The following is a 27,249-nucleotide window of genomic DNA, read 5'->3' as shown; positions in this document are numbered from 1 at the left end:
AGACACAACCTGGACACACATCAGCAGCACTGGCACTTTCCAGTGATTTATTTCATCTCGGCATGAACTGACAGATTTACAGGGGCTTGCACTATTTATGCCGAGGACTTTACAACTCAAGCATTAATAAATACATCAACGACACAGATCGTAACAGCTGGCCTGAAAGTGGCCTTCAACAGACGGAGTTTACCTTTAATACATGGTAACATTTGAGAATCACTTGAAGCTTGAACAGGCTTTGGAAGACCTTTGATCTCACATGAGAACCCACCTCCTGTTTTATGTCCGTTCCATCCATATCCGCTCACTTAGCGAGTCAGAAGCACCTGCCGGCACGGGGTCTGTGCTGGGTGCCTGAAGGCTGCTCAGTCTGGACTTCCTCCCCATGTGGAAAAAGTGGAAATAATGTGGCCACTGGAATCAATTCAATGCAAATGAAACAACTGCAGATTTCCATTTTCAGCTCGTGTTATCTTCTTATGAACAATATTGCAGAAGAAAGGGAAAAATCAGAAAGTTGACTGGTTTTTAACCCCAAAATAAAACTTTTTGTAAGTTAGAAAGCATCTAAAGTAAGTGAGAACACAAAAAAGCGCTTCAGTTTCCTCCACTAAGATCTGACAAGAGATCATGCCTTGAATCTATCTTGATTTCAGGAAAAGTCAAAAGAACGTCAAAAACATCCTATTTCCAAATCATTTACAGGAAGTTAACTAAGACGGACAGATTCAACAGGTGCTGCCAGATTTAGTGTAGGTGACACCAGACATTAGCAGAAACAGCGCAGATGATTAATTTCTTACCCAAGTATTTGTAGCCAAACTGACAGAGTCATGAGTTTTAGTTAAGTAGCCAAAGAATTCCCACAACATTCATTTTCTTACAGGAAAAGAAGTCGGTGCCTCCACAGACTCAGAAACCAAATCCTGAAGTTCCAATCCCAGCTCTACAGAGCTGCAGGAAGCAGTGTGGAGCGGAGGGCTGCTCCCAAGGTGAAGAACAAAGCCAGGAGGAAAGGAGGAGGGGCAGGCTCATTCCTCTGCATCCCGAATGAACCTTGATTGGCAGCACAGAAGGGACTGCTGCCATCGAGGCCAAAGGTCAGGCTTCCGTGCATAACATGTTCCCCAGAAGACACCACCGCCTTTTCAGACACTTGGAAACACTCCTGTGCATGGGTTAATCTCATGAGAAGTGTGGATAGCTGTCATCAAGGCACTCGCCTCATCTGACTTTTAACGGGTAGATGATCAGCAGTATTTTTGCACCAACCTTTTTCCTACACAGTGTTGGAGGCAGACATCGAACACCACTCTGAATCGGAAAAGATCCTGCCTGGAGCATCAGACCTTGCCCGTCAGTCTCAGCAAATACCTCTGCCCTCCCACCAGCAGTCCTGGAATCAAAGCCTTGGAGGGTGTGGCTTTTCTCTTTGTTTCATGGGTGCAAACACTACTGGCCCCCAAAAAGCAAAAACGCTGCTGATGACAAGGCAGGTCCTCTAGTATGTGTTTTTACATGACACTACTGTTTAGAAATGTTGTGTATACTATTCTATGTGTTTCCAAAATAGGTTGGCTGAACATCCTTTAATGGTTGGTATTCTTTTCTCTTATTCTTTAGGGTTTTTGTGCATTTGATCGTGAGGTGACAGCGCGTACCTTGGGCTTTGCTACAGGGCCCACAGGAAGTGGTGCTATGCTACTGCGTGTGCTCCTTCACTAAACGAAATGCTGGAAAGCCACAGGAGCTCCCGTGGGCCCCCACCTGCCGGCCGAGGCATCCACCACTTCTCATGTCCTCTTCCAGGGACAGTGGTACTTTGGAAGCCCAATTTCCACATTTCATTTTCAAACAATAAACCTTACAGGAATGATTTCACAAGGAAAATCACAGTGATAACAGCATATGAGTTTGATCTTTAAGGACTGAAAATATTAGCCTGGTCCAGGTCCCATTTCATATAAAAATTTCTACCATTAATGATAAAATTCTAGTGGAAAATGCAGGACAGTGTGAATGGTACATTGCTTAAAATGGACATTATTTGTTTCCTTTTGCTGTACTGTTCCCACAACCGTTTCTCCGGCATACTTCTATAAAAGGCCAATAATATGACGTCTGTTTTTCTCTCCCAAGATGATTAACCAAGTTGCCAATCTATCCCCTCAGTTCATGAGTAACCACGGGCAAGCAAACACGTCCCCACAACAAACTCTAATACAGATCATAAATTCCAGTCCCCGAGTCATGCATAAGTTCCAAGCTGATCACTTCTAAACACGCGTAACCGAGCCTCCAATAACCACAGACTCTTTAAGAAGCATAACCTATTTTTCAATTACCCACCAATTTCTACAGAGATGGCAGTTCCCGTCACTGGATTAACAAACAAAGAATATTAAAGTAGGCATGATTTCATCTAGCGACGTTCCACGAACTTTCACTTATTTTCCTCTTTCAGTAAGAAAATGGGTTGGATTCAGAGTTCAAATGTTTGCCTCTATCTGTGAGCACGTGATCTCATCCTCCACACAGGCTTGAGAAGTAAAACGTTAAATGAGGAATGACCCAACTGATTTGTTCTTAATCCTCATGCCCTGTCAATCAATGCAGTGAGCCTCCTGTTACCTCCATTAGGGCATTTCGGAATTCAATTAAGTACATGCAGTTTACTTGCTAACCGACTGTGCACAAGCACGTCACTTCCTTGTTACATACCTCACTATGCCCACTGTCAGCCACGTTCTCAGAACAGTGATTGTAAAAACTATTCTCCCTCATCACAACTACACCATCCACATTTAAAACATCAGAAATAGTGGGTTCAAAATGTGCCTACAGATTTTTACAGAACTGTCAAGACAAAATGATTTTCCCTTTCTGGAATTTTATCTCATTTCAAAATATGAACGTGGCTGGGCATACGTAGTGGGCTACTGAAGATTGCTTTTTAGATAGACAAACACCCCTGAAAGTTTTTCCTACTTATCATACGCTGTTTGGTAACATTTAGCCACTAAAGACTTAAAATTTAAATAATGGTAAATCAATGCTACATCGCTGACCACAGTTAACATCCTTTAAACAGAAAATATCAAAGCCCTGTTGGTTCAACAGTGAGACGGAGCTGCTGTAGGAAATTGAGTCAGAGTAGCAATGGTGTGGAAAAGGAAATACTTCCAATTCACATTGGTCAATAAATCTTACTGGTAATCAAATATTTTACCTTTAATGCTTATTAAATTACTTTTTGGAGTTGAGCCAACCAAAGCAAGCACATAGTGGCACAAACTTTTCAACTAAATTAGAAAGAGCTTTACTTATCAGTTATAATTTTAAATCTCAAGCCAAAATTAAAAAGCGTGACCTTCTCAGAGCGCTTCCACTGGTAGTTAGCGGCGACCTACTTGAGGGCCCCAGGCCCCCAAGCGGAGCCTTGGTGCTCTGAGGGGTTCAGGACACCCCAGGGCCGGCTGCAGGATGCCTCAGCACCCCCGGGTCCTCCCATTGTATCCTGTGGCTCCCACGGCCTTTTCTGCGTCCTGTCAAGGGACCCATCTGCACACCCCCGGGTCTCACAGCATTGACCCCACAAGCAAAGAGAAGCAAAAAGGAAAGCAAAGCGGAAGCGGCCTTGCCCAGCGTCCGTGGGGCCCCTGCCAATCATCCGAACGACCAGTGCGACCAGCGGCCCCGACTCCCCCATCTGTTCTTCTCCGCTGGCCTCAAAGCCCCTCCCCCGAGGGAGACGCCCGCCTACCCCGCCGGCCTACGCGGTGCCCTGCTCTCCTTGGGGTTTCTCAGGCAGGCGGAGCGTGAACGGGATGAGCACTCCCCGGGCGTCCAAGGGGGCGCCTAGCGCCTCGAAGCCGCCACCCTGGCCCGCGTCGCCACCGGCCTCGCCGTCCCGGGCGGGCAGGAAGCGCCAGGTGCCCGCGCGGCTCACGCAGTAGATGGCGCCGTCCAGGGCAGCGCAGCGGAAGGGCTGTAGGCCCGCGGGGGCACCGGGGGGGCGCAGGGGCGAGGTGCACGGGCTCCACTGCTTGGCCAGGCAGTGGTAGCGGGACACGCTGACCCCGCCGCCCGGCCCCGCCGCCTGTGGGTCGCCGCGGCCACCGCTCAGGTCAAAGCGGTAGATGAAGCCGTCCAGGGCCACCATGTCGGCCGACCGCTCGCGGCTGCTGCTGCACGGGCACTCCTGCCACTCGTCGCGCCGCGGATCGTACTTGAGCAGGCGGTAGAAGAGCGAGCCCCCAGACACGTAGATCTCACCGTTGCAGGCGGTGGCCTCGTGTGCCACAGCGAAGGCGCCCCGGGGCAGCGGCGCCACGGGGGCCCAGCGGTCGGCGCGCGGGTCGTAGCGCTCCACGCTGAGCAGGCACTCGCCGCCCACGGCATAGAGGTGGCCGTCCAGGGCCAGCAGCCTCAGCTGCGAGCGCGCCTGGCGCAGGGGCCGCACGGCGCTCCAGGTGTCGGTGGCCGGGTTGTAGCAGAAGACCTGGTCGGAAGGGCGAGCGCGGCCGTCGGGGCCCGCGGGCGCCACGCCGCCCGCCACGAAGAGGTAGTTGTAGAGGACGCACAGGCCGCAGCCCCGCGCCGGCGCGCCCTCGGGCAGCCGCGTCAGCTCGCGCCACTCCCCGGCCCCAGCGTGGAAGCAGTAGACGGCCGCGTCCCCGCGCGCGTCCGAGTCTCCCGAGGGGCTCTGCGGCCGGCTGCCCGCGCGCTCCCCGGCCGGCCCCAGCGCCGCGGCCAGAAGGTGCGCGCGGCCGGCGCGCAGGCGGCGGCGCAGCAGCAGGTCCCGCTCGGCGCCCGACAGGCGCCCGAACACGGCGGGCTCGCGCAGCACCTCCAGGTAGTGGTCGCTCATGAAGCGGTACGCGGCGTCGCGCAGCTCGTTCAGCCGCTGCCGCTTGGCCGCGCTCAAGACCTCGTAGCAGTTGGCCAGGCTCAGCTGCGGCCCCACGGCGTCGGTGGCGCGCTGCGCGGCTCCGGGCAGCTGCAGTCGGCGCGCGCCGGCCACCACCTCGGCCACGTTGTCGGGCCGCACGCCCGCCATGTGCCCGCTGTAGGCGTCAGCCAGCAGCAGTCGCAGCGCCGCCAGGCTCACGCCCTGCACCCGCAGCACGTCCCGCGACGCGCGCGCGCGGAAGTAGTCGCTGCGCGCCGCCAGCACCGCCTTGTGCGCGCGCAGCCGGCGTCCCGACACCTCCAGAACAAGGTCCGGCTCCCCGTACACCGCCCCGAACCCCGGGGGCACGGGCGCGGGCTCTTCGGGGCACGCAGGGTCCTCGATCCAGGCGCGCGGCTCAGGGGACGCCGCCGCGGGCTCTTCCGGGCACGCGCGCTCCTCGGGGGACGCGAGCTCCTCCGGGGACGCGGCGCCCGCGCTGCCGGCCTCCCACTGCCGCTCAGCCACCCGCGGGCCGCCGCTGGAGGGCGGGGAGGTGGCCGCGCCCTCCGCCGCGGAGGAGCGGGACTGCGGCGGGGACTCCTCCCCGGAGCTGAAACACAGGGACGCACTGAGACTGCAGGGTGTCTGCGCTGGGGACGCGGCGCCCTCGCTCTCGCCCTCCCCCGCGCCCGGAGGCGGCTGATCCGGCTCTCCCGCAGCCCCAGGCTCAGTCCCCTGGTAGAGGAGGCAGGGGGCCACTGCGTGCTCCATGGCTGGGCTGTGCTGCCCCCACACACCCCCGGCTCCGCAGCCCGCAGGTCTGGCCAAGGTCGAGCGTTACTCCCGGGTTTCCAGCTTCACAGCTTTTCCTGGCACGCGATCAGATTTCACTTCTGTGTGTCCATGCTTTTTTTGTGTGTGGGGGGTGGGAGGGATCTCACACGCTGCTACCCCTTCGCCCTTCCCCTCTCATCTACTGCGAGGAGGGGTGTGTCCAACTCGTGCTGAGCTTCTGAACCCCAGTAACTTTAAATCTGCCCAGTAAGTCTTGGTGAATGGTCTCCAGCATGGACTAGAGCTGCAGTTTATTGCGGTTCTCTCTGCAGCCTGGGTAACTGGCTGTACCTCTCTGCAGCGTTGGGTGACCAGGTATCAGGTGCACCCTCGTTCTTAGGGGTCCGTGCTCACTCACTCACTTCACATTCCGACACATCACCTCGCCCTCAGGACGCAGAAAGCTGAGACCGGCTGTGGCCCAAACTTGAGAACCTTGATTTAACCTTATGTCTGGAAAACGGCTCCACTGTGGGCTCTCCTCTGTGGCTCCCACTTCTGGCTACACAACTGCAAGGTCAGCAGGAGGACACTGGTCCTGTGTCCTGTGTCCTGGTCTCAGGAGCTCACCCCGTGTGTGTGCATCCACACCTCCCCATATGCCTGGTTATCCGTCATTCACTGCCAGGGGTGTGAAAACAGTGCTGTGCTCCTGGAGGCCGGCCTCGCTCATGGGGCAGGACCCTTCCTTGCAGCTTCCTTTGCTGGGATAGCAGGTGTTTCCGTGTCACCTCACCATACTCTTGTTCCTGTTCATAGGACAAAAAGAGAGGATATTTGTGCATTTTTCAGTAAGGTTATTTCGTGTCAGTGGAATCTACCACCCTTCCCTCTCCAATGTTCAGATTATAGAATTCAGTTTTAGTGGTAAAGGGGCTCTCTGCTGGAGAGTTTGATGAATAAGACGTGCAGAATTATTCAGGTATATTTTTAACTGCCCTCTCGATATTATTCTGATTAAGAAGGAGAACCCAGTTCAAGCAGTAGGCACCACCAAACATTATGGCCCAACATGCATGGGTTGAACCATATGAAGTTGCTAGTTCTGGAGGTCAGAAGCAGTGGAATATCAACAATGTCCTGTTTTCAACATAAAAAGCGTAAGTAGCAGCAAGAACTCCCTTAGTGAGAAGCATCACTGGACTGTGTGATTTTATCCATTTTTTAACAGATCACAGTTTTCTTTCAGTGTTTCCCAGTTAATTATTTCAAATTCGGTGACAACGATTTGTAGACAGGCACTAGGATGCATCTCTGGAATCAGCTTCAGCCAAAAGCATGAATTCAGGGACCCCAAATGGCACCAACTCCTAAATCTGTTTACATTCTTAGAATTACAACCCTGAAAAACCTCAGAGAAGCAATTATCCAAACAGCCCAAATGCAGCAAAAGAAAAATCAGGGCAGAAAGACCGAAGTACGTGGAAGGCGGATGTGAGTGCCGCAGATGAATTATAGAATAAAATCGAGTATCTTTCCCAAACTGACAAACACTTCACGGACACGCCCTCAGATGCTGGAAAGAAGCCGAGAAGTCTTAGAGTCCGCATAAGCCAACTTTATTCTGGCTTTCAAAGGAAATTATGTGGACAACAAAGACATACAAAACGTGACCACACTTATCTTTATACAGATTGTGTGTTCACCTCCCAAGTGAAATAGGGAAAATGATGCTTGGTCCCCCAACATCTTCTGATGTTCCACTTATTATACATAATAGCATTTCCTGGTCACTATAAATACCCTGCTCTTTCTGCCACTCTGTCCCTGAAAAGGCTTCCCGAGTATTCTCAGAAATAAAAGTGTCTTCAAGTTGGAAACTGCAGACATCTAACTCTCCTCGTCTCTCTCTCCCTCCCTCCGTCTTTTACAATAAAATGTTGGCACACTCCTTATGTGCACAGAATTGTCATAAGATGCCTGGGAAATGTAATATGAAGGTTTTTGGTAACTCTGAAGCTCTGAGCCCCAGGATAGGTCACAGACAATGGCTGAGCAGGACACAAGGGTTCCCTGTGTCTGGCACCAGGGAAAAGACCACAGTGCAAGAGTGACCAACCTGGAAAAGCTGTGAGGCTGCCTCAGTGAAGGGCACCAGCCCCGAAGACTGCAGAGTCTTTCCAGCCAGCTGAGTCATGCAAAGGAGAGGGAGAACAAAACTAAGACAAACTTTTCTATCAGATCAGAAATACACAGGAACCTCATATCTGAAATAAAATCCAAGAACTGGAGGTCTCAATTGGCTTATTCATTTAACACTGGTTCTGTAAGATACAGAAGACATGGCCCTTAGAAATCCACTGTAGTAAACTTTCTTCTTGCCCTGGAAAAGGGTTCAGAGCTCCCTAGTTCTTTCTCTGGCTGGACTGTCCTGCAATGTACAGGAGCCTCTGACCTGACAGTCACATTTATGCAATTAATCATTACAGACAGAGTGAATCCACACAATCAGTCAAATGGATTTTTTTTTTTTTTTTTAGAGAGAGAATCTCACTCTGTTGCCCAGGCTTGAGTACAGTAGCGAAGTCTCGGCTCACCGCAACTTCCGCTTCCTGGGTTCAAGCAATTCTTCTCCCTCAGCCTCTCCTGAGCAGCTGGGACTACAGGCTCGTGCCACCATGCCCGGCTAATTTTTTTTTTTTTAAGTCAAGATGGGCTTTTACTGTGTTAGCCAGGATGGCCTCGATCTCCTGACCTTATGATCCGCCCATCTCGGCCTCCCAAGGTGCTGGAATTACAGGTGTGAGCCACCGTGCCCAGCCCCAAATGGATTTTAAAAGCTTAAATTTGGAACTCTGCCCTAAAAAGTCCTATGAAATCAGTTCAAAGCCTGAGTGTTTGATAAGTATACATTTTGTTGTAACTACAGTTAAGCAGGAGAGACATCTCCATGATAAACAGAAACACTGGAAAGCAGCCCACGGTGCCCCCAGCAGTGAGGGACCCATCTCTGCTGTGCCAAAAAGGAAGCTGTCTGGCTAGAGGCTGACTAGCCCTCATCCCAAATGCCTGAGCTCTTTAGGATTTTCAATTTTTTGAATTTTAAAATATTTGCATTTATACTTACTTTTCTACTCCAAAAACTCCAAATCTGAAAGGACCCAATGAGCATGATGTCAGTGCTCAAAACCTTGCAGATTTTGGAGCATCTTCAATTTCAGATTTGGGATATTCAACTCACACCTGGGATAGAACTAGTTCTTATTCCAGCTGGCCCCAGAAAAAATAAAACTCAGTCATCTCAAAAGTAATGATTCAAGAGGTCTTAGTGTTGCTCTTCCAATATACATATGTTATTAAATTGTGTCCTTCTGAGGGGCCCTTCCAGCAGAGGTGGTGGCCTTATCATATTCCATGGATGTCATCCCCACCCCCCACCCCCATCCTCCTGCCTGCCATTTGGCTCACGTAACAAAGCAAACTGGCAGAACCAGGGATGGTCTCAGCATGGTACAGCCTCGCACTCTCACCAGGAGGAATCACGAGGCTTCTTAGACACCACCACACTGAGATCACCTGCCGCACAGCCAAAATCAGGCCAGCAGGTCCCTGTCCACCTCCATCAGTGGCGTTTCTGACACTGAGATCTGCAGCTATGCTGTTGGGCAGCAGCATGGCTGCATCCAGGGCTCGGGTGCCCTCCCCCGTCCCCTCTAGGAGGCTCTGGGCAGCCTTTCCAGGAGATGGTTTCATGGCACCAAACAGGCCTGCCCTGCGCAGGTCTCCCTGCAGAATGGACGTGGTGTCAGACACCACGTGGGAAAGGAGGTTAAGCAGGAGGCCCTTTTTTGTCTCAAGTGATATTAAAAGAAACTCAACATTAAGAGGTTGCATTTTTATTTTCCAGAATGACCCATTACTGAAATTTTTACCTTAAAACAGATAGAGAGGAGTTAGTCTTTTGGATTTAGCAACACTCTGAGGTGTCAACAACTGTGTCAACTGGTAGGGTCAGATTTCTTTGGATGGGAAGTCAGGAATTTCCAAAGGGATTTCCCCCACCCCCATGTTGTGGTTGGCTCTAGAATCAGAATTCCACTAAGAGGCTTCCTGAGGTTCTGCACAGCGTGCCATCCTTGTTACTGGGAAATAATCGAAACCCTCCCAGCCCCCAATCGGGGTGTTTGGAAGGATTTTTTCCGTGGGTAATTGTTAACAAGGGTTTCCTGAACCCACCTGTGGAGTCAGCATTGCAGTTTCTATGGAAGACGTGGGGGGCACAGGGGAGATGGGCAGTGACCAGTTTACTTCTTGCTGGTAATTAGGAAATCATTTCATAAGAACAAAGGCGAATTAAATATAAATATGATTAAATATAAACAATAAAATATATATAGTATTTTCCCCCAAAGGGTGTAAGTTTCTTCTGGGCCTTATAAATATCTACACTTAAAGTTTTTATACATTTTTTTACTATTAATACAAATTAAAAAGTATGATTTCCCAATGTGGACATTATATATTTAATGTGGACATTCGTTTATTTGGTATTAAATAGCATGCTCTATTTTAATAATACTGGTTGCTAAATAGAGTCTTCTTTCAAATAATTATGGTCAGCCTAATTTTTTAAAAGAATGCGATAATTGACTTAGGGAGTTTATGTAAACTTCTATGGTATGTTTTGCTTCTAAGAAAGTCCTTTGGCTGGGCATGGTGGCTCACACCTCTAATCCCAAAACTTCAGGAGGCTAAGACGGGGCGGGTGGATCACTTGAGGTCAGGATTTCCAAGTCCAGCCTGGCCAATATGGCAAAACCCCATCTCTACCAAAAAAAAAAAATACAAAATTAGCTGGGTTTGCTGGCACAGGCCTGTAATCCCAGCTACTCAGGAGGCTGAGGCAGGAGAATTGCTTGAACCTGGGAGTGGGAGGTAGCAGTGAGCTGAAATCACACCTTGTGCTTCAGTTTAAGCAACAAGAGTAAAACCCCATCTCAAAAAAAAAAAATTCCTTACAGGTCTTCCATGCTTTGCCGTGCTTTTCCACCCCCCGTTGGACCACAGCATTGCTGGGAATAGAAGCTGGGCTGTGCCCACATGGCCTCCAACATCACCAAAAAGACGCCATTCACACAGTTAAACAGCCAATGAGTTGAGAGGTTAATAATTGAGAAAGAAAAGCCATAAATCTGAGAAAAATTATAGTGCCTTAGAAACTTGTATGGAATCTCAGGATTTCTTTTGTTTGTTTTTTGAGACAGGGTCTTGCTCTGTTATCCAGGCTGGAGGACAGTGGCACAATCATGGCTTACTGCAGCCTCAACTCCTGAGCTCAAGAGATCCTCCCACCTCAGCCTCCCAAGTAGCTGTGACTACCAGGGTGCACCACCATCGCTGGCTAATTTTTATATGTTTTGTAGCAATGGGGTCTCACTATGCTGCCCAAGGTTGTCTTGAACTTCCAGGCTTGAGTGATCCACCTGCCTCAGCCTCCACCTGCCTTAAGCCTTGAACTTTCAGGCTTGAGTGATCCACCTGCCTCAGCCTCCTCAATTCGCTGGGACTACAGGTGCGGGCCATCACACCCACTCAGGATTTCTCTTTGATTCAATGTATTGATTCACTTTCAACTCTCCCTACAAATACTGCTTTTCAAGGTTATTTCCTCTCCACGGCCAAATGAAAACTGGTCCACGCTTCTGGGCAGGCAGGACCGAAGGAGGGTACAGCAAGGAGGGAGTCGGTGCCATTGTGGACACCGTGGAGCTAGCTGTCCTTAGAGCCAGCCCTGATCCACATTTTCTTAGGACTCTTTAAGGCACAGAAAATAGTGTAAGGAAGACCATCAAAATGTGCAGCGTTACACAGCCTAATTAAAGCTAGCCAGGAGGATACACCACGCAGGAAATATATTTTCCCTGTAAAATGCATCCCATATTTAACTCGCCATACGGCTACTAAAAGCGAGGTTCTGTGCTGTCCTGGAGGATGAGAAAAGTGGCTTCTGCTGTTAGTGTCTGCCTTTAGGATACCTACAATGGTTCAAGCAATGAGATACTACGTGAATGGAAGAAAACGAAAACCAATTGTAGGCAGTATTTTCTGTGTAGTTCAGAAACGGGGAGGGTGTCTGCTGCGGGGTGGAGTTTGTTGAGTCATCGAATGAATAAGTGAAGGTCCCATAATATATCAAGCAACATTCATTAGAGTCTGTCCCACCAGAGCACAATCTATACTCTTTTAGCTTTTTTGTTTGTTTGTTTGTTTGAGACAGAGTCTCTCCCTTGTTGACCAGGCTGTAGTGCAATAGCACAATCTCGGCTCACTGCAACCTCTGAACCTCCGCCTCCTGGGTTCAAGCGATTCTGCTGCCTCAGCCTCCCGAGTAGCTGGTATTACAGGCACCTGCCACCACGCCCAGCTAATTTTTGTATTTCTAGTAGAGACGGGGTTTCGCCATGTTGGCCAGGCTGATCTCGAATTCCTGACCTCAAGTGATCCACCCACCTCGGGCTCCCAAAGTGCTGGGATTACAGGCATGAGCCACCGCACCTGGTCTCTTTTAGCTTATTTTTTTATGAAGGACCTCCTAGGAGACCAGCTGAACTGCAGCATGACTGACAACACGTGAGTCCAAACATACAGAGCAGTGGACGTCTATTTTGCCAGGTAGTATTCTGTTGTGTGTTATATCATATCCACACACAGGACCCTCATGAGCCTTCTGGGAGGGCGGTGTTGTGATCAGCCATTTATGTGATTTTACCAACATCATGCGTTCTATAAGCCATGCAGTTGTAAGGGGCAGAGCCAGAAATGAGCCAAGCAACTGGCTCCACTGCCTACACCAACAGCCACTGCACCATGACACTTCTTGAGTCATTGAGACTCCAGGCCCCGTCCGAGCTGATGCCTGCTACAGCCATGCAGGGGTTGAGCAAAGCCTCCAGGATGTTCAGGTGGGTCTGTTGCCCCTGCATCCTGTAGACACAACCCAGCAAGTCAGGGTGCTCTGCTCAGTTCTGAGCGTGACACAGCGGGAGATGGGGCAGCACTGGGTCCTGAGGCAAGCCTGGCTCCACCAGCTGCCCCCACCTGACCTCCTGGGAGTCATTTAGGGGAATAACAGTAGGGTGAACCTCCTAGCAGGACTTAATTGGAAGAATTAAAATCATTGGGAATTTCCTGAAGAAGAACTTTTATACAATAGATATTCTTGAAGTTCAAGCTCTATAGGCCAGTAAGTAAAGTACTGAGCAATCTGCTCCCAACTCACCCACCCTCATGCCTCACACCCCTCTGTCCTACTGCATGAGCTCATGGAATTGCCCATGGCTGCCCTAATAACCTGCCTTCAGGAGTGTGTGTGTGTGTGTGTACACATGTGTGTACGTGGGGCATATTTGTATATTCGTATATCAGTAGTAGAGCTTTTGCCTGTGCAATTCTCGCTGCCTAAGACAACCCCCACCCTGGTTTGAGAAGCAGAATTCTTGCTCATTCTTTAAGCTCAAGTTCCCATGGTACGTTCTCTAATAAGCCTTCCTCACTTCTGATTTTAGTGCTCTACAGTCTGTGTTTGCAGAGGAAGTCTTAGTTTAGCACACATAGTATCATTACAGATTGGGAGGTATACGTATCATCCTTTTCCATAAAAACATAAAATTCACAAAAAGGAGGATTACCTTTCACTCTACCATTAGCACAGGCTGAGCTCTGTAAGGACAACTGGCCAGATGGATGGATGGATGGACAGATGGATGGATAGATGGATAGATGAATGGATGTTAACCAGGGAAAGTAAAACAATGACAACTCTGAAAATACTCAGATGAAACCATAGAGGCTGGCCATGGTGCCTCATGCCTGTAATCCCAGCACTGCAGGAGGCTGAGGAGGGACTATTACCTGAGGTCAGGAGTTCAAGGCCAGCCTAGGCAACATGGTGAGACCCTGTCCCTGCTAAATATACAAAAAAAATAGCTGAGTGGTGGCGTGTGGCATCTGTAGTCCTAGCTACTTGGTAGGCTGAGGTCAAAGGATCACCTGAGCCCTGCAGGTCAAGGCTGCAGTGAGTCAAGATCATGTCACTGCACTCCAGTCTGGGCAACAGAATGAGACTGTGTCTCAAAAAAATAATAAGAAAATAAAACAAGTTTTTAAACTACACAAAGAATGGCAGATTAAGATAGTATCCACATGACAGTTCCAAGTATGAACTATCCCCCAAAAAAAAGAGGGCCGGGCGCGGTGGCTCACGCCTGTAATCCCAGCACTTTGGGAGGCCGAGGTGGGTGGATCACAAGGTCAACAGATCGAGACCATCCTGTTCAACATGGTGAAACCCCGTCTCTACTAAAAATACAAAAAATTAGCTGGGCATGGTGGCGTGTGCCTGTAATCCCAGCTACTCAGGAGGCTGAGGCAGGAGAATTGCCTGAACCCAGGAGGCGGAGGTTGCCGTGAGCCAAGATCGCGCCATTGCACTCCAGCCTGGGTGAAAAGAGCGAAACTCCGTCTCAAAAAAAAAAAGAAAAAAGAGATCAGTAATGATAATCTGGATGTTGGATTACAGATAGGTTTTCTTATCCCCTGAATAAAATGCTGAGTTTCAGTATTTTCTAAAATAAATATGCTGCTTCCATAATCATAAAAAGTTGTAGGTTTTAAAGTATAGACCAACTTGAAAAGGCTTTAACATGTAGAAAGAAAGAAAGGTATGAAAATAACGATGGGGATTGGGATGATGATTTTTTTTTTTTTTTTTTTTGCTCTTTACACATTTTTGGAATCTATCATGAACATGCATGATTTTAAATATTCCTAAACTGTGGAGCGCATTTCCAAGCATGGGAAATCTCTCCAGGTACCACTATCTCCAGCCTGTGTTTCCCACCACCTCTTCCAATTTAAGAAAAAGGCGGCCCAGGTGTGGTGGCTCAAGCCTGTAATCCCAGCACTTTGGGAGGCCGAGGCGGGTGGATCACGAGGTCAAGAGATCGAGACCATCCTGGTCAACATGGTGAAACCCCGACTCTACTAAAAATACAAAAAATTAGCTGGGCATGGTGGCGCGCGCCTGTAATCCCAGCTACTCAGGAAGCTGAGGCAGGAGAATTGCCCGAACCCAGGAGGCGGAGGTTGCAGTGAGCCAAGATCGTGCCATTGCACTCCAACCTGGGTCACAAGAGTGAAACTCCGTCTCAAAAAAAAAAAAAAAGAAAGAAAAAGTCTCCATGAGCTCACTCCCCTCCTCCCGCATCTCTCCTGCCCTTCCTCCCCTGCCCGTTCCTCCTCCCTGAGTGTATCTGGAGGATTCGTGGGTGACGTGGAGGAATTAACTTGTTTTGTTTTGTTTTTACTGCATGCAGGAACTGTGCAGGTGACATCAGTGACCACACAGTCTCCAAACACCCCAGGAGGCAGACAATGCTGCCCCCTCTTACAGTTGAGAAAACCCGAGCTCAGGGATGAGGAAACTCACTGGCACTCCCCTTCAGGCAGTGACAAAGCCTGGCAGGAACCTGCCCCTCTAACTGACAGAATGAGCAGATGGGACCAGAGTCCAGGAGTGCTTGTCCTCTGTGAAAACCCGGTGCTGCTCAGGCACCTTTCAGAAGAGGGAGGGTGCGCTTGAAAGTGAGACATTCCTCGACGAAAGGCCCCTTGGGCAGATGATTTCCCGTCTCTGACACTTCCTTATGTGTGATGCCGCCTCACTGTATTTTTACCAGGATGAAAAAAAGCACACGTTGGCAGAGCTCCAGGAAGGTCAATGCGTTTTCAAAGCCTTCCCTTTGGTGTCAGACACACCCAGGATGGAGTCTCTTCCCTGTAAGTTAATCCCACCAAGAGCCCAGGCGATGTGCTCAATTCAGCAATCTCACCCTAAAACGAGAAGGCCCTCTCACCGGTGGGCACATTCTCTGCCCCTCGGTCACTTGGCTCCCTTAGCGAAGGGTGGGACCCCCAGGAAGCAGGCCTCAGGATCTTGGCTGGGCTGCTGCTCACAGCTCCCTACCCACAAGATACCCTGAACTCTCCAGACCCGGTGTGGGGAGAGCGCAGCTTCTGGGCTGAGGCAGGAGCAAGGCCTCGTCCTCATGGATGGCAGAGCTGCAATCACGGGGAAGCTCATTATCTCCAGCAGAAGAAATGAAACAACACACAGAGCAGAAAACTAAGAAATGGGAAGAGGACAAGACAGGGAGACCCCTGAAGCAAGGGGTGCTGAAGGACAGCTTCGGGATACTTCTGAGGTAAGTGTGCTAATAAATGCCCTTTCCTGCTTAGGCTAGCGTGCAGGGATTCCCATCCCTGGAAACTGTAATCCTCCTAAAAACAAAAGTGTACTTCACCGACTGTCGTGGAGTTAAACGGGGTGTTTATACAGCATGGTACAGCGCTGCCCTAGCAAGCCTTCCAGATGCAGGCGGGAGTTGCCTCCCAAGACAAGGTCATTACTAAACTACAGACCCACCACCACCAGCAGGACAAGAAGAGGGTGCCAAGGCCCTGCAGCATCTACCCAGAACGGCTCCTGGCACCTTCCTGGCAGCTGTCCCATTTCACACTCACGGCTAACACTCGAGACAGGCAGAACAGCCGGCATCTTCATTCAATAAATGAAAAAATGCTCAATTCGCAGAAACATTAAGTTTCTAGTCTCCGAAGACCAAAGAAAATTAGGAGCAGACCAACACCAAAGTCCAATATTCTCCTCTCTCCCTCTGCCTCTGGAGCCTTCAGCAACTGGCCTCAAAAAAAAAAAAAACCACCTGAGACTGTTGTTATCTGTTCCCTAGTGAACTGGGCCTCAGCAATCAGCAGGGATTCACTCCTGCTGGTCACAAGTTTAAGAGGTTTGGTCAGAGCTACGGATTACAGCTCCTATGGTCTCACCCCATGAGGATGCGTGCTTCCAGCTCTGCGGTCAGGTTCGAAGCCAGACGCAAGGGAGGTGAGGGGCACCTGTGTGTCTGGACCCTTAGCCACTGCCTGCTGTGAGCTCTTTGGGGAGGCAATACGTTGTGCACAGAGGGGATGCCTCAGCTATGAAACTTGTTGCATAGATTTCCTGATCTGCTTCCTGTATCTGATTAATGGATTTCTAAAATATGTAAGCATGGCCGGGAGTGGTGGCTCACACCTGTAATCCCAGGACTTTGGAAGGCCAAGGCGGGTGGATCACTCGAGGTCAGGAGTTTGAGAACAAACCTGGCCAACATGGTGAAACCCCATCTCTACTAAAAATACAAAAAAAATTAGCTGGGTGTGGTGGTGGGCACCTGTAATCCCAGCTACTGGGGAGGCTGAGACAGGAAAATGGCTTGAACCTGGGAGGCGGAGGTTGCAGACAAGAGCAAAACTCCATCTCAAAAAAAAAAATGCAAGTATTCTGAGATGGACATGGTATGGTGTTGAGACACATTCAGTTTACCCTGCCCCTGCGGCTCCCTTGTGGAGAATACCTCTTAGTTTGTCTGTGGTCAGTGGTGAGCAGGCAGCAGCTGCCTACTTGGTTTACTTTTGAGTTATGGGAAAGTACAGACCACCTGTTTGTTAATAGTGGTCACCTATTCAGATAGAATAAATGTGTGGATGAGAATCTGTTCGGGGCCTTCCGCCTGGAATGCTGTCAGCTCCTGAGGCTCTCAGGTCGGTTGGCTGCTGGCCCCCAGACAGACCCACTTTGCTATTCTATCTGGGTGTTTGCCTCTCAGTTCCTTCAGCACCACCTAGGTGGGGGTCTCCCGGCCGAGCTGGTACTTTGTAGTATGGAGCTTAGTGACTCTGTCGTTCCTTCATTGCTGATGTGACAATACACCTGCATGGACCATACTTGAAAGCAGAAGAGGAACGAGTAGCCATTGCACAGGAAGCATGCCGGAGACCTGGTCGAAAATTTTGACTGTGAGCCACTGGCACCAGCTCTCTTTGGTTATACCACAATCTGTGCTCACTGGAATCACAGATTTGGAAGTACTGAAAGAAAACTGGATGAAAATAAATCAGTGTATTCACCCAGAAGGGTCTTCGAGTCAGAGGAATACAAAGCTTACTCTGGGTTTCCATGAGTGTCATTGGGGTGAAAGCTGAGAATATGTTGGAATAGAAAGCATCTGCCCGTCCTGTGGCTCTGATTCAAGAATTAATAAGCCAAACATCAAGAGTGAATAACCAGGTCACACCAAAGCACCAAGGCTCTGGAGAGAGGCACAGCTGACTCTCCTGAAATGTCCAGCTCTGAAACCCAACTCTGAGCAATGTTTGGGTCAACTTGACTCTTTTAAAATAAATCTGTTTCATTTTAAAACTGAAATCAAAGTTGAATGTCCTACCAAGGATGCTCAGCTGGAACCAGAAAGGAGAGATTCCTGGCTGAATAAATCCTACAGCTGCTCACAGCTGTTCAATCTGTTACATTCCCATTGTTATCTCAGTACTGATAACTAAGTAGCAATATTCATTCATTTCTTATTGAGCAGATACATGTGAAGCGTTTACAATGTGCCAGGCGGCTAGTGCCAGCTACTAAAAAGGTACACCAAGGATCCAGACCGACTTGATGTCAGCCCCACGGGGCTCAGGCCTCACTTCAGAAGGCAGGCATTGAGCCACCGCACCCATTGAATGGAATCAGATACCAGGACAAATGCTTGAAGGGGGCAGCAAGGAGACTAGAAGATAAGGACAGACAGATCTGGTTCTAACGGTGGTGACAGATGCATCCTCCCAGAATGTGGAAGTTGTGCTGCAAACTGAGAGAGAAGCAGGAGAGCAGCAGAGGAGTCCTCGAGGAAGAGACAAGCTTGACTCGAGGCTCTAGAGACCGGATGTGGTCGGACGGCAGGAAGTGTGGGGTTCTGGTGGGGCCAGCCCGGGGTCCCAGTCACCTTGACCACAACAGAATCCGTCGACGGTGTTGAAAGAAAGGAAGCAGCGATGGGAACGGTAATGTGATCAGTCTTGGGTTTGAGAAAGATTGCTTTGTGTCCTTTTCCACAAAAAAGGATTGATTCAGCTACTCAGACAGGTTCTGTGTCACGCTAACACCGTGCAAAGGAATGACCTAGATCTGCATGTCTCAATAAACAACATTTTGAACTTTTGAAGGTTTGCAGTTGCAGAAAGATATAGGATAATTCTATTTCCATATATTTTAAACAGTATAAGACACGGATGTTTTTTATGGAAGTGTAAAAACAGAGGAAGGACAGGCATGGATTCACGTGTAGTGATCACTTCTGAAGAGGAGGCTGGGGAGAGGACCACAGGGCTTCACACCACAGACTGTATCATTCGGGTTCCTTTGTTTTTCGGAGAGATAGGGTCTTACTATGTTGCCCAGGCTGTCTTGAACTCCTGGACTCCAGTGATCCTCCTGCATAAGCCTCCTAAAGTGCTGAGATTACAGGAGTGAGGCACCACCCCTGGCCTCATCTGGTTTCTTACAAAAAAACAAACAAAAAATATTTGAACCCTAAATGGCAAAATGATAACATGTATTAAATCTTAGTGGGATACATGAGTGTTTCTTTTTTCGCATTATGGTGTTTGAAATAATTTACAATTTAAAATGTTATGCCATATGTTTAAATAGCTACCATTATTTAGCAATTAAGTAATGTAGCTTGCTAATAAAAGCAAATGCAAACCATACAATCTTAAACACGCCTAAGTAAAGTTAATCGCCAGATGATAATGCTCACTTTACTTCAGTATTCTTCATGCTTGTGCCGCTGAATAACTTAGTTACTAAAAGTTCCAGCCAAGTGGAAATACACGAATCTAAGAACTCGTGTTTTGGCGTTTTTAAAGTTCTGAGCTGTGGGTTTCATAAAAGAGAGACTTGTCCAAGATCACAAACAAGTTCTGGCAGAGTTGAACAGAGAACAGATTCCTACATTCTGCCTTTTCTAATAATCTCATGGGTTTATTTCAATCATTGGTATAAACTGAAAAGAGGGCAGAAACCCCTCCCTCCCACTTCCCTTTCGTGTTTTGTTTGAGATCTGACCGAGTCCCGACTCTGCTGCACCTGCATCATCAAAAATATCAGCAGGATTCTCATGAGTAGGATGTTACTCAGCTTGTACTTGCTGCTCAGACTCTGTAATTGGGGAACAAAGACAAATCGCTGCTTTAGGTCCAGGGAAAGAACCTGAGATTCCCAAAGGCAAGCACTCCTCAGCCAACCCCAAACCAGCCAGGTCACTGCGTGCCAAAGGAAGGAAGATCGAAGACATGAGAACTATTTTGTCATTGTTACTTATATTTTAGCTACTATTTTTGATGTAGAAATCAAGACTTGTGGTCTGTCAAGTTAGAGTGCAGTTATGGAGCAGGAAGAGACAGTTTCATACCCCGATGGTCCTACAATTGCCAGGCTGGAGTGTGGATGCAAAACCGACGCGTCTATAATTATACCTTGAGACTGAATGGGAGCAACCTGATGTTTTCATTTGTTCCTTGCAAACTCTTTTAATGCCTGACTAAATATGCTTTACAGATGAAGGCTGTTGACATACTGGTTTTTATTTCATTGTGTCTTAGAGACAAGGTCTTACTCTGTCAACACATGCTGGAGTACTGGGGTGCAATCATGGTTCACTGCGGCCTGGGACTCCTGGCCTTATGCAAAGCCCCTACCTCAGCCTCCCAAAGCACTGGGATTCACAGGCATGAACCAATGCACTTGGCCAACAAATTTTTATTTCCGTTTTTTCTCTAAAGTGCAGGTTTGAAGTTAACATCTGTGGTGTGTTCGGGGTGAGATGAGAGGACAGTTCAGTCTCACAGAGGTGATTATTTAACAAAACGAGGGTCCCACCTTGGCAAACACCGCAGGGCACCCAGGTTGGAACCTGAGCAGGCTGCTGTGCGTGGCTTGCCAGGCGCCAGGACAGGCCTTGCTGTGGAAGAGTGTCTCTCCAGGAGACCGTCCAGTGTTCGGAATTCCCTAGGGGAAACCCCTAAGTGCACGAGACAGTTTCAGCGGAATAAAGCCAGGTGGCGCGGATGTAGGCCAGGTCGGTCAGGCGGCCTCTGCAGAGAAGCACAGCACAGCCTGATCTTTGCCCTGATGATCTCCTGGCAGCTCACCCTCTCCAAGGTTTGTGTGGCTCCACCAGTGGACACCTCATGAGGGCTGGGGCACCTGAGGCGCTCCCCTGTAAGAGCTCTGCCTTTTCCTGCCAGGCCACCTGAATGTAGTCACTGGCCACCCTCTTAGGGGTCACCAGTGAGCCACCTCCCACTCTGACTGGCCCTTGGCAACAGGAGTTCCTACAGAAGGACTTTTGATTTTGTATAGGGGCTTCCAAGGTCACAGGGCATACTGTGGATGCCATTTAGAGCATGAGAACGTGATACCTGATCAAACTGCCATGCCATTGCACCCTGATTCAAAAGTGTAGAGTGACTCAGGCTGTGAAAGACCCTTACATTGAGCTTTGCAAACAGAGACCCTTTCAGGTAACAGCTGAGAAGGCTAAACAGCAGCAACATGGCCTGAAACGAGCATGGCCTTAAGGCGGGGGTTTGTTTCCAATGACAGGCTACCGTTTATGCTTAATAATGAGATTTTACTGCAGGAGATGCCACTAAACTCATCAGAGTTTGTTTCAAAGGTCTGCCACGTCTGCCCAAATGCTCTGACTTCCTGTGCTAATTTTCTTGTATTTTTAGTAGAGACGGGGTTTCACCATGTTGAGCCAGGCTGGTCTTGAACTCCTGACCTCAAGTGATCTGCCTGCCTCAGCCTTCCAAAGTGCTAGGATTACAGGCGTGAGCCAACGCACCTGGCCTAAGAGTGTTTTTTTAAAAGGCGATTAACATACATATGGGAAAATTTTGAGTAAAGCATGTTTCTGTTCACAATGTGGGTGGGCCTTGTCCAGTCGTCAAAGCCTTAAGAGAAAAAGACTGAGGTGCCTGAGGAAGAGTTCAATGCCAGCATTCCCTGGGTCTCCAGACCGAAGCTTGCCCTGCAGATCTCAGACTCGCACTGCCACCATCCAATGAGCCAGTTCCTTCAGTCTTGCTCTAGTCTCTCACACATGTAGACACACACACACACACACGTGCACGCAAATGTACCCGGTTGGGTCTGTTTCCCTGGAGAACCCTGACCAGCATGAGGGCCTAAAGTGGCTCTCCTGTGCCTGCCCAGGGCTGTACACTGGGGGCTTGGGGAGGGTCTCTCATCACTCTGGAGCACCAGCCTTTGCATCAGAGGAAGGACTAGGGCCCAGGGAAGCACTTTCACACCTGACTTTAATGATGACTTCCTGGAGCCCGAGTCTGATGCCACAACAGGATTAGATCTGGGGATCATCGTGGCCTTTTTATGAGGAAGAAACATGACCTTAGTGGACGGAGCAGATTCTGTTTTCCAAAGATGCCCTGTGGATGTGCCTTGCTGGGCATACCCTTCCCGCCCAGTGAGATTCCCCTCTGCTCACAGCTGGGACCCTGTTCCCTCCCCTTTTATGTGGCAGGCCCGGGACTGAGGAGGAAGCAACACAACGCAACCTCCAAGCCTCGTGAGAAACGTGACTTGGTTCCACCTGGCTGATTTCTCAGGACACAGTCCGTGGCGATCCTGACTCAGTACACGGGAGTCCACTGCATTGTGGCTGCCACGCTGGAGTGAGTACACAGATGGCCGCACAGTCACAGGGCGGTCCCTGAGGGGCCCCTGCTGTGCCAGCCTCAAGTATGTGAATCCTCCTGGGGCAAGCCTCAGGTTCGGTCTTCAAGATTTGCATCTGGTGCTGAGCGGCACCAAGGTGAGCTGTGCCCAGCGAGACTGCAGACTTACAAGCAAACTGAATGCTATTGCTACTAATACAGAAAGAGGAAAACAAACACCACATGTTCCCACTCAGAAGTGGGAGCTGAACAATGAGAACACACGGACACAGGGAGGGGAACAACACACACTAGGGTCTGTTGCAGGCGGCGGAGGGAGAGCATCAGGATCAATAGCTAATGCATGCTGGGCTTTATATCTAGGTTATGGGTTGATAGGTTTAGCAAACCACCATGGCACACGTTTACCTGCGTAACAAACCTGCACCTCCCACACGTGTACCCCAGAACTTAAAATATAAATAAATAACAAATGCTTTGCTTTAAGCCACTAAGTTGTGTGTGGCTTATTGAACAACCATGATAATGGAACAAGGGTCTTTTTATGAATACTCAGAACTGTGGACTGCATCCTGCAAGAATGATAAGTTATGAGAGGCCCAACATTATAAAAATTTTAAAAAATAATTGCTCTGGGCCACACCTGTAATTCCAGCACTTTGGGAGGTCAAGGGGGGAGGATCACTTGAGGCCAGGAGTTCGAGACCAGTCTGGCCAACATGCTGAGATCCCCATCTCTACTAAATGTACAAAAAAATTCAGCTGGGTGTGGTGGCAGGCACCTGTAATTCCAGCTACTCGAGAGACTGAGACATGAGAATCACTTGATCCCAGAAGGCAGAGGTTACAGTGAGCCAAGATGGTGCCACTGCACTCCAGCCTGGATAACAGAGCAAGACTCCGTCTCAAAATATAATAATAGTAATAATAATTGCTCTGACTGCTATAGGAGGGCCTGATCAAAGAGAGGTCATGCAGAGCCCCGCCAGAGACTACTGCAGCAGTCCCAGCATGAAATGGAAGTGGCTTAGACAAAGATGGTAGACTTGGTAGAAGCACAGCCATACGTATGTCCCTACGACTCTAAGCCTTTATAAGACAGCAATGATACCAGCTAACAGTGGCACTGTGGTTTTTCATTTACAGAACATTCTGTGTGCATCCTCCTATTTAATGATTTTACTTTAGGGCTCAGGAGATCTCCAGCTACAAAATGAATCCATGAGCAACTTTGTCAAGCTCTAAAACAAGGGTGTGCGATTTTTTGGCTTCCGTGGGCCACATTAGGGGACCTGTCTTGGGTCACACATAGAATACACTAACACTAATGATAGCTGATGAGCTTTAAAAAAATTTCATAATGTTTTAAGAAAGTTTACAAATCTGTGTCGGGCTGCATTCAAAGCTGTCCTGGGTCACATGTGGCCGCGGGCCATGGGTTGGAGGAGCTTGCTCCAGTGTGCCAAGCTCCATCCATTTACAGAAGGAAATGCCACAATTAACTCAGCCGTAAAATCCGGTGACGCTACACTTTTACGAGGCTCTGCGCCTGCGCCCCTCACTGGCCTCTCCGTGCTCTAGTCCTCACCACAGGGCCTTTACACACAACGTTCCTGTCCACCTTCCGCTCCTGGGCTCCCGGCCACGCCTCTCATACTTCAGTTCTCAACACAAGATTCCTCTCTCAGGTGCATTCACGGGAATGTATTCCTCTCCTTCAAAGCACTTGTCTTGATGTGTTCTTACCTAAGAATTAACATAATTATATGCTGAATGCCTTTTATTGTATTAAAGTCTCAGCTGCAGACACCAGGGAACTAGGACGGCTTTACTTGCGATTGTATTCCCAGCACCTCGCACTGTGCCTGAGCCAGTGGGGCTGGAGGGGCATCCATAAATATCCAGGAGAGAAGGAAATTCATGCTAATCCTTCAAACAAAACGCACAGAAGACATGCAACAATTTCTATTTCCCAGGCACAATTTATTTCAAAATCATTTCTGGAGGAAACTGGTTGTTGGCAAAAAGTAAACTCCTAAATGTTTTAATTTATTCTTAAAGGTTTTGCTCCTTGTTAAAATACTTTGCAAATATGTGCTGGGCATCAACACTATAATTTTAGCTTAATGACAATGATTTCAAGAGAAAAAAAAAAAAAACAAAATCAAGTCCACAACTGACACAGTGAGCCCTTGACCTCCACAGAAGGGCGGGTATTGCTCTGTCACCAGGGAACAGATGCAGAATGACAGGTTGGTTTGTGGTCAGGAAACCCGCTGCCCCCCCAGCACTTGGCAAGCCCACTCCGACATCGGTCCTCCTGGATCACAGCCTTGGAGGCAAGGAGGTTTAGAGGCTGCAGGTGCCTGAGTGATTCCTTATTACTGAGCAATCTGTGCTATTGGTATTTAGAAAACACTGAAACGTGTGCCCAGATGGAGGCATCCACAGCACGGAGAGTCTCTTTGTATCAGCACAGGGACAAAGATGAGCTGTGTGTACTGGACACTAAGAGGAGACCTGCTGGGTTCCCACTGCCAATGTTGCTACTTGTACCAAAACATATGGAAACCCCATGGAAGCTGGTTTGTCTTGGAATTTACAAATGATGGAATGACCTCCAAACCACCTTTCCAGATTCTTTCATCATCCCAGGGCAAAGTGCTCTGAGGGTCAAGTTAGGCCCAGATATCAGGAAAGCCAGAGGACAACACACAGAGTTCTGCTCCCTGGGAATTTCTTCTTCTTCATTTTTTTTTTTTTTTTTTGAGACAGAGTCTTGCTCTGCCACCCAGGTTGGAGTGCAGTGGCACAATCTCAGCTCACTGCAACCTCTGCCTCCCAGGTTCTAGCGATTCTCCTGCCTCAGCCTCGTGACTAGCTAGGATTACAGTTGCATGGCACCAGGCCCAGCTAATTTTTGTCATTTTTTTTTTTTTTAGTAGCGACAGGGTTTCACCATGTTGCCCAGGCTAGTCTTGAACTCCTGAGCTCAGGAAATGCACCCGCCTCAGCGTCACAAAAGTGCTAGGATTACAGGCGTGAGCCACCAAGCCTGACCTGGGAATTTCTTTAGTGATAGTCTCAGAGCCACAACATTTATGTTTTCTCCCCTCCTCCCAAGCCCAGTACTGGCTTAAATATAGTCCTGAATGGTTCAGATGCAGATAGGTTCTGAAAAAGGATAGTTAGGTGACTTCATCATTGTGTGAACATCACACAGGGCACTTGCACACACCTAGCCGGTGCAACCTGCTACACACCTGCGCTCTACCGCACTGCCTCCTGCTCCAGAACGCACACCTGTACACTACATACGATACTGCAGGCAACTGTAACACAACAGTGTTTGCGTATCTACACATTTCTAAGCATCAAAAAGACACAGGGAAAACAGTGTTATAATCTTTTGGGACCTCCCTCACCTTAGAGGTCTGTAATTGATCCAAACGTGGCTGCGCCACAGCTGACTATACTGTAAGCAACATCTTTTAACGAATTTTATTACGTGCTTTCTAACGCTATGACGAGCAAAGCTCAAATTTTTTTTATCTCATTAAAATGTTTGCTAAGTTATGCGCGGATAGGAGCACTGCAACGCAATCACCATAAATTCACAGACAACAGGCAGTGCTGGAGCAAATCGCAGGGCAATAAATCGCTCCCTTTGGTGATGTCAGGAGTGGGGAGGATTATTCTAATAATAGCACATTATCAGCTCAGGATAAAAGGCTGAAGGGTTCCACTGACATCCATAAGGGTTCCTAATTGGAGCCTGAGTAACTGCTCCTCAGTGGGAAACGGAGGCGGGAGCAGCGGGAACGGGGCGAACTTTTCAGAGTGCCTGAGGGGATGGCAGGAACTTTACAATGTGATGGCGCTGGCTTTCGTGGGCTGAGCAGAATCACGCTCACTGCACGGATCTGTTCCCTTACTTTCCCTTAGAATAGACACTGGAGTGGGTGGAGGGGGAACATGGTTCTGCAAGACTCAAGCGGTGGTGGGACTTTAGTTAACCCTCTTTCAACGCTCCAAAAGCTGCCCAGCCCGAAAGGAGGGGCCCTCGCGGAATCCCGCCCAGACCGCCCGGGGGTCTCCCCAGTACGTGGGGCGGGGGCTGGACTTCGGGGGAGCCCAGCGGGTGTCGGGGGCGCGTCCGGGCCCGGGGTGCTGGGGGCTCGCGGAGGCTCCAAGAGAGGATCACGCGGGGCCGCGCGCCCCTCCCCGTGACCCCGATTCCAAAAGGGACCCCCCCAACCCCCAACACCAGCTCCGGCAGCCGATCCCGGCGACGTGTCGGGAGCCGAGCCCAGCAGCCGCGGGAGGAGCCCCCGCCAGTCCCCGCGCGCTGGCTCCTGCTTGGGCTTCGGCTTCCGCTCGGGCTCCAGCTCCCGCGAGGGCGGCGGGGGGGACCCTCGGCGGGGGCGGTGACTGCGGGCGCGGCGCGGGCGGCTCATTGTCCTAGAGCGGGGGTCGCCGCGTCCCGGGGGAGGCCGTGGGGAGACCACCCGCCGCCGCCCCCTCCCCTGCCGGCCTCCCCTCCAGCTCCCGAGACCCCGGCCTCCCCTCTCACCCCCCTCCCGGCCTCCGCCGCCCCCTCCGACCCGCGCCCCGGGCTCCTTCCCGCTCCTCCCGCCCCTCCCCGCCGCCGCCTCCCCGAGGCCCGCCCTACCTCGCGGTGGCACCTCTCAGCCCCCAGCGCCCACCGGGCCCGGGACGCGCAGCCTGGCGGGTGGGCTCCGGCGCATGCGCGCGGCCTCTTCCCGGCACCTGTGGGAGCCCCTGCCCGGCCTTCCCGGCACCTGCGAGCGCGCGCTGCTCCTCCGACCCGCAGGGGGGCGTGGGCGGCGGAGGGGGCGGCGGACCGGCCTTCCCTGCTCTCCAGGCCGCGCTGAGCCCGCGCTACAGGTCCCGGCTCT

At 50.0% G+C, this 27,249-nt stretch overlaps 2 protein-coding genes across 2 annotated transcripts in view; both read right to left on the bottom strand.

Moving 5' to 3' along the window:
• MYOM2 (myomesin 2) overlaps positions 1-27,249 on the bottom strand; it is a 170,820-nt gene extending 143,571 nt beyond the window's left edge. Inside the window, exon 1 of the mRNA XM_054243663.2 lies at positions 27,003-27,249. The gene's annotated coding sequence lies outside the window, so the exon portion shown is untranslated. The remainder of the gene's footprint in view (positions 1-27,002) is intronic.
• Positions 23-27,249, bottom strand: KBTBD11 (kelch repeat and BTB domain containing 11). Its single transcript, XM_035269820.3, has 2 exons — positions 27,003-27,249; positions 23-6,480 (listed from the first exon to the last, which is right to left on the bottom strand). The coding sequence occupies exon 2, from the start codon at positions 5,666-5,668 to the stop codon at positions 3,776-3,778; it is 1,893 nt and encodes a 630-aa protein (XP_035125711.2). The 5' UTR covers positions 5,669-6,480; positions 27,003-27,249; the 3' UTR covers positions 23-3,775.

The sequence above is a fragment of the Callithrix jacchus genome, chromosome 13 (genome assembly GCF_049354715.1).
Source record: "Callithrix jacchus isolate 240 chromosome 13, calJac240_pri, whole genome shotgun sequence".
In the NCBI taxonomy this organism is placed as follows: Eukaryota; Metazoa; Chordata; class Mammalia; order Primates; family Cebidae; genus Callithrix; species Callithrix jacchus.
This window is presented reverse-complemented; position numbering and strand designations above follow the sequence as displayed.